The sequence below is a fragment of the Stegodyphus dumicola genome, chromosome 6, assembly GCF_044657685.1.
Source record: "Stegodyphus dumicola isolate Sdum_Otavi_A_Nest chromosome 6, ASM4465768v1".
In the NCBI taxonomy this organism is placed as follows: domain Eukaryota; kingdom Metazoa; phylum Arthropoda; class Arachnida; order Araneae; family Eresidae; genus Stegodyphus; species Stegodyphus dumicola.
Genome location: NC_140773.1, coordinates 224,699,882 through 224,711,496, shown reverse-complemented (window position 1 = coordinate 224,711,496; position 11,615 = coordinate 224,699,882). Strand labels below are relative to the sequence as shown.

The window sequence follows — 11,615 nt, the reverse complement described above, 5'->3', positions numbered from 1 at the left end:
GCAGAATGTCGTTATAAAAACAGTGTAGCATTGGCTTCAAATGGAACAATGTTCTTCATGTGAGAAATATTTGTTCAGCGGCATTCATCTAAAGCATTAGAATTCTAACAAAGAGGACTTTTTCGATTTAAGTTATTGAAAGTAAAACTCTATACTTTTAAAAAATCAGCTGATTGATGATGTATAAATATTGACCTGTTCATAAAGTCAGGTGATGAGAATGAACAGAACTTACATCATTATGAGATATTCTTCGGAAAACAGCCTTGGTGGCGCCAATTTGGCTCCTCTTAGGATATGGGAGACTAATAAACTAATGACTAATAAATTAATAAAGTTATAACTAATAAACTTATGTATGTTTATAATTATACCTTTTTCACTTAGAAATACATAAAGTTTTATTTTGTTTTATAAAGCGATTAAAAATAACATAAATATTTAAAATGTACTTAATTTTTAAAATTGTACGGCGCAGTTGCAAAGTGGATAAAGAATGGTAGAGAATTTTGATGAATGATATTTATGTTTGAGAAATGGCAATAGGAAATATTCGTCTTAAAAAAGTTAAAATTCTGTTTTCAGTTTGAATTAAATGTGTCTTTTAAGCGTTGACAGTTAAAAATTTTTGGTATGTTTTTTTTTTTGGTCTTAAAGAAAAAGAAAAGTTTTCAAATTAATAAATAAACAGTGTAAAATTTCCAGATTATATAAAAAATTTGCTCGTTAATTTAAAACATTGGTAAAATTCAGGCGTGGTATTTATAACTTTTGAAGTTTATACTAACACCGTAATCTAATTTTTCCGTATAATATTGTATTTTTAATTGATTTAAAATATTGGATAATATAAGAAATTGATAAAATTGTCTGTGTGTCGTACTATATTATTTTTAAGTTGCATGTAATTAAGTTTTATACATTTCTTCGTTTTGTGTTATTAATTGTATTCCATTCTTTAGACCTGTGGTATGAAATGTGTATTTCTTGGATACTGACATGTGAAATCAATTTCAAAGCTAATTTGAGTGCTGGAATACTGTAATCTTCTTGACTGTTGATGGTACTATCTTGCTAAAGAATGGCCATTCCTCAGTTTCTGAATGGGAAACTTCAAGAAGGTAATTAATTATATTTTCTTTCTTTCAGACAAATATCTTATTAAAAAATTAATTTGGAATAAAATTGATTGATAAATATCAAAGAGACCTATTTTATAGTATTTTAAATTGAGCCTTCATTAGCTACTAAAATGAATTCTTCCCTATCTCAAGTAATTAAGAGATTTCCTTCTATTCTAATATCCTTTTATTTGGATAATTATATGAACTGTCATGAATGATATAAATGGTTTATGAATACAGTAGAACATATTTATTTATTCCATGCTTAATGATGCATGAAAATGTAGCCTTTATTTTCATTGTCTTTTAATGCATATAACTATAAAGCTTAAAATGTTTTACTGAATATTTTGCTTGATAAATTAAGTATGCGATGTAAATTTTTATTTACTTATCGTTATTATGCTGGTAAACAAATGTTAAATTTCATTAAAATAGTAAAAGATATATAGAATATTGTATGACAGATATGTAGATTAAATCACTGAAATTAATAATTATTCTGCATGCTTGAGGTTGAAATGTTATATCTTGCATGTTTATTTATTTTGGGAAAATAGAAAATGTTTAATAAAGATTGTTAAATGGGAAATGTTATAAAGAACTGAATTTAAATATTTCCATAATCAGGATATAACAGAATGATTTATTATCAAGATTATATAATTAGGTAAAATCCTAGTATAAGGTGCAGCCTTGGCACGATTTTGAAAATTATCGCCAACACCAAAATGACCCGTTTAACTACTCATTGTATATGTCCCATTTAAGCCAAATCCCTTGTGCACCGGATACTAGGATCAAACCTATAATTATTTGTCAATATATTTTTTAAGGGGGTGGGAGTGCTTTTGAATGATTATAATAAAGATTCATTTAAAATTTTTATTTTTATTACATGAATGAACAGTTTAAATTAATTAACATTTATGTAATTGCTTATTGTTAGTATAAAGTTATAATCAGTACTCTTCTGATATCACAACTGGATGAACACATACATCTATATATACATTTCTGAATCCGGTTGAAGAGTACCATAATGTTAACTGTAGCAGTGTAATCTAAATCTGTGTAAGAAAAATTAATTTTACATTGTAGTGATATGAAAACAATAGTGGAATTTTAATGTCATTTTATAAGGCCAATTTTGTCTGTGTAAAGGAATTTTGAAACGGTAATTTAGTAATTTATAGTTTGTAAAATATTTTAGCTTATTAAATATCTTCAAAAAGATTTTTCGATGTATTATAATGCATATGAATAAAATGTCCATTATATCTCGTATTCCTTGTTATTAATTTGTTATTTATTTATTTATTTATTTTGTGTGTGATTATTTCTCAATGCAATTTGTTTATGCTTGAATATTAAAACTTTACATAATTAAAATATTGTTTGTTATGAATTATATATTTCATTTAGAATTGCAAAGCAGTTCTCTGATTGCTGATGGGAGTTTCGCATCAGATGAGAAAAGCTGTTCTGCCAATTCATCTTTTGCAGGTTCTCCATCAATAGATAAGGAAAGGATTTTGAGATCTAGTGCTAGTTCTCGGGATGAATTCTGGGATGCACTGAGCTCCAACTATGATTACTTAATGGATGATGGATTAATTGCAACTTGTCGAGTAAGTTTTTTTTGGGGGGGGGGTCAGGTTTATTTAACACAATTTTGATTTAAAGCAATTAAAATATGTATTTAGTTCTCTTTTTACATGATATTTAGATTTGATTGAGTTCAGATAGTAAGTTAAGAACTTGTCCATTTTAGTTTCATTCTGGAAAAATATTTCACTGAAAAAAAAAAAAAAAAAAAAAAAAAAAAAAAACTGAGGCTTTTTAACAAAAATTTAATTACTCATATTTTATTAAATGAACAAATAATATAAAGTGACATCATTGAGTTAAATTTAATACATGCCTTAATCTCTGTCTTATTTTTTGCCTTTAAAGTTATAATTGTTTTGATATTTAATACAAAATAAGTAAATAAAAAAGCATACTTTCTGTAATTTTAGAAATTTTCTACATGTAATATAAATTTACTGGGGGAAAATGGGGGGATAAGTAATATGTTTTTCAGCATCTCCTTCACAGCAATAATTTAAATTTCTGGTTTATTAGCTGCAAGTGAATATTACTTAGTGAAGTGAATGTAATTAAGACACAATAAACACCGAATAAATACTAATTCAGAAGTCAAACAACAAAAATCAGCGATATATTTACAAAATTTTCACAGGACTAGTTTCGATGGTTTTACCGAACCATCATCCTCAGCTGCAAAACCGCAAATGAACAAGATAGGAAATAATGATTAGGTAAGATAAGTGTAAATATAATGCTGATTTTTGTTGTTTGACTTTTGAATTAGAAGTGAATGTACTTGACTATAGTGTAGCATGATTCTAACTGAGCTGTAAGACTACTGAACATTGGTAACTGAACTCAGGTTTAAATCTCCGTGAAAGGCCTGGGTGTATTAAAGTTGACATAGTTTTTCCATGTGTAATAGAAATATTTCCCTCAGAAAATCCTCCATGAAGGTATCCTTTTCCTTAGTCAGATAGCCCTTACATGCTTTATCATATTTAAAACAATCGCATAAGCAGAAAGTGAAAATATATAAAATTTATGTGAAAATATAATGGAAGATTTCTTTTACAGATTTTTCTTTTGCAGCTGAAATTGCATATTTACTGTGTTTATATATTTATTTTTGTTCTGTTTGCTTCAATGTGTTATGCTTTTATTGTATGTTTTTAATAGGTCTTAAAGCTTTCATGAAATAACGGAATGGAAGCTATTTTTCCCGAAATTATTGAATATTAAACTGCTGAGAATGTTTAAATTTTCATGTGATAACATTATACACTGCTAAAAAAAAATTTGGCTGATCTTTAGAATATGGTAACTGGTAGTTTGGCGACATTTTGGAGGCGATAAAGGTTACTACCTGGGACTTTGGTAATAACGTCAGCAGTACTCAGTTCCGATTACGCATTATTTTGTGTGAGGGAAATGAGAGATCATGGGATATGTCATGTGATATTAATGGACGAATTACGGTTCTTTAATCGGAAAAGGGGGGAAATTGGGAAAAAATCTGGAAATTTTGTATTTGGCTTTATTCTGTGTTGTGTGAAACAGTGTTCATTAATTTTTGGATCCCATGGCCCTAACTAAAGTGAATTCGAAATGGGTATTTAGTGGGATTGAAAGGGGTAGTAATAAGGTTGTGCGAGATAGAAGTAAAGATGTTTTATTAAGTTATTTATTTTACCTGGTACCTTGCTGTGAACTATAAGTATGATTTTAAAGATCCTGAAACAGAAATAAGAAAAGTTTATCGGACACGTAATCAAGATTCTGAAGAAGATTAGATTCTGAAGAAGTTAGTATTTTTAATTATTTGAGGATATTATTTTTATGCATTGTTCTACATGTAAGGTGGAAGTAAAGTAATTTGCGTAAACGTGCATGGAAATAATTTAAATATTTGACACTAAGTATTTGTAACCATTTGTAATGTTTGCGGTATGAATTAGTTAGTGACGTTTGTAATATAATAGATAATGTAGAGGTAAAAGTTTTTGGATATTTTATTTATTTTATACGGGGAAATGTTCATATTTGGAAAGGGTATATACTTTTTCGCGATCAGGTAACTTCATATATGTTCATTTTACCGGGTTTAAAGATTCAGAAAATTGTTATGGATTTTCGTGAAATTTTTCTAATTTATGAGAAAAAAGCAGTGTACATGGATATAGTGAAGAGTGTGCGCAATGCCATTTTTGTGCAATTCTGGGATTTTAAGTAAAAATGAGTCGACGTGTACATAGTTTAGTGATATTTTAATTAAATGATAGTTATTTTGTGAATTTTATGTTTGTAGGAATTTGGTATACGTTTTAGTTGAAGTAAACGTGCATGGAAATAATTTAAATATTTGACACTAAGTATTTGTAATGTTTGCGGTATGAATTTGTTGGTGACGTTTATAATATAATAGATAATTGAGAGGTAAAAGTTTTTGGATATTTTATTTATTTTATACGTGGAAATGTTCATATTTGGAAAGGGTATATACTTTTTCGCGATCAGGTAATTTCATATATGTTCTTTTTACCGGGTTTAAAGATTCAAAAAATTGTCATGTATTTTCGTGAAATTTTTCTAATTTATGAGAAAAAAGCAGTGTACATGGATATAGTGAACAGTGTGCACAATGCCATTTTTGTGCAATTCTGGGATGTTTTTTTAAGTAAAAATAAGTCGACGTGTACATGGTTTATGTGTATGTGTTATTTTGAAAAACACGTAAGGAGTATGGTATTGTGCATTTTTTCCCAATTTTGCAGTGAATATTTGTCATGATTAAGCAGTTTTGTTAGATAAAATTTCTAGCATAAGTGTAATTCGGCTAGTAGATTGTTGGAAGAAGTGTTCAGTAGATAAAAAGAAAAGAAACATGTCTTTACTTCGTGAAGACAAAATGGCGGCGGGAAAAAGAAATAGAGGTTTGCTGTAGGAGAGTTGGTCGCCAAAAAATCGCCAAGTTACCATAATGTAAAGATCAAACAAAAATTTTTTTTTTGATGAAATGCGAAGTTAAGAGGTGCAGACGGATTGATGATAGAATGAAATTATGAAGTTAGACTGAAGCAAGTTAGATCACATTTACATTTAACAATAGGCAATCAGAGTATTGTGATTTTCCATTTGTTAAATTTTACAAAATAGGACTAAATATAATGAATAAAATTATCATAGCATGAAACAGTTATCATTGATAAATTTAACAAATACAGAAAGTGAAGGAAAGTCGTTAGTCTCAGATTATCGTTCAAAATTTCTGGTAGATAAAAAAACTCTGAATGTGCAGGCATACTGTGTTGGAAATGTTTAGATTATTATATTTTTTGACAAGAGCAAATTTTATTTAAATTAAAGTTTTAATTTTTTGACAAGTTTTATTTAAATAAATTCCAAAGCTCACTGACGTTATTAAAGTTTAAAATGTCAGTTTAATTGTTTAAATAGCTACATGAAATTACTTAATTTATGGAAGGAATATTAAAGTATTAGTGCACTGAATTCTCAAGGATATACATATTTATTGCAAACATTTTGGCGCTTGAATTATGTGAGTAACACCATGTATTTCGGTCAATTTTTTTTTTTTTTTTTTCCAAATCAAATGGAAGAGGATAAATCAGTAAGAAAGAGAAAACTTACTGATTGAACTTTCAGCATAATTAATCTTTATGTCCATCATCTTAAACTCCATGCTGCTGCATAATAATAAACAAAAAAATTAAATGAAGGTGCTGGTTAGACATTGTAATATTTTAGCATCTACAATAAGTCTATGTTACTGTATGTGTATGATAATCTGTTACTGTGATGGGAGGTAGTGTTGAATGTCTGATTTATAGCTTGAAAACTGTTATATTTAGAAAAATCAAGAGTGTTTCAGATCTCTAAATTAAAGGAGTTTAGTATCTGTAGAGGAATGTCTATAATATTCTGCTGTCAAATGATTCTTTCCAAATGTAATTTTTTATAATTTTTCTTAATTTAAAAATGATAATGATTTTAAAATTCAGAGTAAATAGTAATAATTTCTTTTTAATTTGGAAAATTAATGCCGACTTTTTATGTAAATGAATAACAAATGAATTGTAATAATTTTTCCTAATATAATCCCACTCGACTATTTTTAGGAGGCTAGCAGTGATTTATCCTTAGATGATGAAAATGAGATGCCAGAAGCAAATTGTTGGAGCTTTACTCAATTTATTGAGCAGTTTAAATGGCTTCATGATTTGCTGCATAATTTACAAGTAGCAAAAGCAGATGATAGTTGCAAAACTAGATGTGTAAGTTGAATATATTTTGAAAAGTAATGACTATTACATTTCTTTGTTTCCTTAATATCTGTTAAATTATTTTTTACAACTTTTGAACTATTTTTAAACTTTGCTTTTTTTTTTTTTTTTTTTTTTTTTTCGCTTCAGGCTATCTTAGAAGAGCAGCAGAAGATTGCATATTTGTGTAAGCGATTTAATGAACAAGCTCAGAAACTGAGTAAGAAATATCCTGACATGAAAGATGAGGTGTATCGTCATCTAAACCTTTTAAACAACAAATGGAAAGCTGTTGAACAATCCATAAATCCCAGTAAGGCCAAATCACCCTCAAAAGACTGTGTCTTTAATGGTAAGTTTCTTTTACGATTTGCCATTCATTTTATTAGCAATGATAAGCAGGTATTAAGTTAACATATTAGCATTAATAAAAACACTAGTTATCCCACCTTGTTTGACACAATCCTGTTTATAAATGAAGGGTTCTTAAATTTAAAATCATGTAATTTAATTTTGTGCTATGCAAATAAACATTTCTTGGAATAATAGTTAAGGGTATGTGGCATAGTTAATATGTAAATATTGAAATTTTTACTCTCTAGATAAAGTTAGGTGTACCTACCTAATAATAGGTAGGTCCATTGACTCCATCAAATAAATGTTAAGATATTTGCTAAAGATATGCTAGCTATGATCATGGATGTAAGTAAGATGACATATACCAGATGTCATGGGAATGCTATGGAATTTAAAGGCTTGTACAAAAATCAGAAATTCAGACCTACATAGGCCTGGCACTTCAGGGGAAGAAACTAATTTTTGAATTTATTTTATATAGATAGTTGAATAACTTAACTATCTATATAAAATAAATTCAAAAATTAGCAATTCAAAAATTATTATTATTCAAAAATTCAAAAATTATTATTATTATTTATAAATAAAAACAGCATAAGAACTGAAACCATTCACATTATACTAAACTTTCATCTTTTGTCAGATTTTCCCCTCTCAGAATTTCTGAAAGATTTGAGTGTTCTTATTTGTCAGAATCAGGTTGATATACTTTATTACTGTTGAGACAGTGTGATTAAAAAAAATAATGATAATTTGAGATTTCTTGAACTTTGCATCAGCTTGAATTTTAGAATTTTCCCCCATCTGAATTTCTGAAAGATTTGAGTGTTCTTATTTGTCAGAATCAGGGTCGTATATTTATTACTATTGAAACAGTTTAATTTAAAAAAAAAAAATTAGTTTGAGATTTCTTGGACTTTGTATCAGTGGGAATTTTACAATTTTACAGTTTTCACACTTTGTACGTGACCACAGGCACTTTACTTTTTCTTCCCTCCCTATCTTTCGGAGTACTTCCTGTAGTGGATCTCTTCACCTTCCTTTATTCATGTTCCTAGAAGCGAATTGAGAAAATTATCGAAGATCACTGCCATCGTCTCCTTCATAATGGACAGAATGCTTACTTCCATGACCCTACAAGGATCTTTTATGGTTTGGTTATGTCATCTCTTCACCATCAATCTCATGCTTTTGTTTTTTTAGTCTTGGAAGTTATAATAGTTATCATTTTCTTATTTTTTTATTTCTCGCATGAAAATGTGTAAATCAATTGTCAGGATTTCGTTTTATTCTTAATGAGGTAGACTGGGAATACTTCTCATCTCTTGCATAGAGAGCTCGCAGAAAAATGATAAAAGATATGCATATTGATGATGCAGTGAAAGCAGTTGCTAATATTATAGTAAAAGCCCAACTATCCACCACTCAGCTAACTAGAAAACTCAAGTAACCAGAATATTTTAGAAAAGAATGTTTTCCCTGAAATATTTAGTAAATGAGAGATTATATAATACCATTATAAGCTTATTAACACGTGGCTGCCATACAGTTTGATTTAATACCAATAATGGTTAAGCATGACATCACAGCACAATCATAAATCGTTCAATTTGGTTTAATATGAACTCGATTAATTCTAAAAAAGCTAGTTTAATTTTTGTAAAGAAGGATGTAAGTTCTATTTTTTCCTTGCATTTTGGGAGAAAAAAAAATTACTTTGAACAGTAGGAAGTTGAGTTATGTAATGGTTACAGGATCTGGCCATAAAAACAAGCAACAATATGCAACTTTAAAGTCATATGAAGAAGAGCACTGCGGCATAAAATGTTATGATAAATGATCTAAGTATTTTATATGTTATATCCATAATTTGCATCTCATTATCTAACTAAATAAAGAGCTATCTGTTAATTTAAACCTCTGTGCTGGAATGATTTATGACATTTGTGCCAAATTTCACGTTTGATGGGATTTCATAATTGGATCAGATGTTTCCCTTACATCTTTAAGCTTACAGGTACTTTTCCATTTTGTCGGCGTAACCAATAAAGTCGCCAATAATGGTACAACTGATGCCAAACAGAATATCCTTGCTGGTAACCTTTTACACCTCATTTTCAAATAAGTCGCAGCCATTTCTTATCAGATTGATTGTTTCTTTCAATACTGGCATACAATTACGTAGAATTTTTATCCAGATAGTTCAATTTTATGCCCTAAGGCCATTCACGGTAATTAGTCAATTAGGATGCAATCACATTGCTCATCCGAAGGCGAAAATGTAAAGTCGAGGGCTAAATTCATCAGTTTTAATGAGAATGCACTAGCGAAGTAAAGCACTGCAGTTTTACATAATTTCTGAATAAACTATTCGTACGAATTGAAGTAATTCTTGCATTTAAACTTGTATTTCAAATTAAGAGTTAGCTTGAAATTAATGTAGATAATTACTGAGAGAATTAGATTTTTGTAGCGTAGTTTGCGTGAGATGAGATCACTTAGGGTCACGTGATATAAACCGGCAAATCAGGATGTTGAACCATGAAAGCATAGTAAATTCTTAAATTAATCTCTTTTTACAAATTTATTGTCTTTATTTATTGGCTTTTTAGAAAATTTTAAACGATATTAAAATGTTTATGCCTTCAAAATAAAAAATTCTTAGAACTAACATTTGCTAAAATTTTTTATATGTATGTTGTTGGCAATAAAGTCTTGCGCCGGCAAAACGGAAAAGTACCGACTTACTTCTTGGATCTTGGATCATATCTTTACTGCTGGCTTTAGCTACTAGGAGCTCTTACCAGTAAATTATCATAATACTATAGGTCATTAAAGTTAAAAATTTAAGAGGTGTATTTAAAAATATACTGCACCCGAAGGAGAGATCAATGAACTCATAAAATAAATTTTGCTAAATTGCATATCATGGGTGACTTTATCAATGGCGGCGAGAGGCGAAATGAAAGTCTAAGCTTTTGGGTGAGTCTAGAAGAGCAGAAACACGTGATCAGCGTCCAGCATTAAGATTGGTCGAGGAGTCAGAGTTCAAAAAATGAAGTTTTTTGTAGTTTTTGGAAATAAATAAATTTCAAACATAGTAAAAGCATTATCTATCTGTGAATTTAAGAGTCCTCTGTCTTTTGAAACACTTGAAAATCTTCTAAACTTGCGATATAATCATTAAATAAATAGGAAACTGTAAAAGGTGAAAATGAGCCCATGTGGCTCACTAGGGCCAATGAGATGAGAGTAAGCACTTGGTGTTGACCACGAACTTTGATTTTAAAACACACGATATAAAATAGTAAAAATAAAAAGTAAAAATCTTGATTAGATAAGTAGTAAAATGAAGAGTTCATCTAATCGATGAAAAATAAAGTCCTAGTTTTGCAAAGTTTTTCTTTCTTAAATAGTAACTGAAGGGTAATAGTAAAATAAAAATTTTGTACAATAATATATACTACTACCACTTAGAGAGGTCTTTTCACTACGTTCTCAATAGTAGGGTCACTGGCTTACGAAATATATTGGCCATTATATCTGAAAATTTCAAGAAAGTATCTTTTCATAATTTTAGAGCAGACATTTTTCATATACATTCACTTTTCTAACATGAATTCAATTTTTTATCCCCTCAACTTTCTGGACTTTTAACATATCTGGAATTCAGCATTTCCGAGCTTTTCAGCTAGGTGAGCTTTTATTGTACAGTCAAAAGTCGTTAATTCGGAATGATCTATAATCCGGACCACAAAACTAAAAACTTTCTGCGCATGCGCCGCGTTGACACATACGCATAGGCATTTACGCGTGCGCGTAAGACCTTTTACGACTGTGCATATGAGTGTGCGCAAGTGCAGAATACGTTTTCACGTGCGCGTTTTATGTATAATGAACGTATAAGCTAAAATTATCTAATTATCTATTTCAGTTAATGTTGATGATTGCGTTGTTCCTTAATTTTCGAATTGGATCGGCTTATTATTTTTTGCAGACCGTAAGAGCAATTTTATAAAAGTAAGCTTAAACTTTCGATTATATCAAATAGAATTTCCGATATATATTTGTTAATATGTAAAGGATCTAAAGCGAAAGTATGTTCTGAAATCCGAAATCTGTTTATCAATTTCACGCTGCTCGGCGGGGGGAACGCCGCGGCGGGCGCGTAATGAAATGGAAGTTGATCTGTCAGCACTATCCTTATCTTCAGTGCAGATGTTTTTATTTTATTTGGCTTATAATTGAAGATCAGATG

At 29.4% G+C, this 11,615-nt stretch overlaps 1 protein-coding gene across 1 annotated transcript in view; it reads left to right on the top strand.

Moving 5' to 3' along the window:
- The first annotated feature begins 506 nt into the window (after positions 1-506).
- Positions 507-11,615, top strand: part of LOC118184882 (uncharacterized) — a 156,067-nt gene continuing 144,958 nt past the window's right edge. The window contains exons 1-5 of the mRNA XM_085819602.1: positions 507-631; positions 963-1,121; positions 2,550-2,755; positions 6,857-7,012; positions 7,151-7,352. Coding sequence (XP_085675728.1) covers positions 1,082-1,121; positions 2,550-2,755; positions 6,857-7,012; positions 7,151-7,352 — 604 coding nt within the window. The 5' untranslated portion in view covers positions 507-631; positions 963-1,081. The remainder of the gene's footprint in view (positions 632-962; positions 1,122-2,549; positions 2,756-6,856; positions 7,013-7,150; positions 7,353-11,615) is intronic.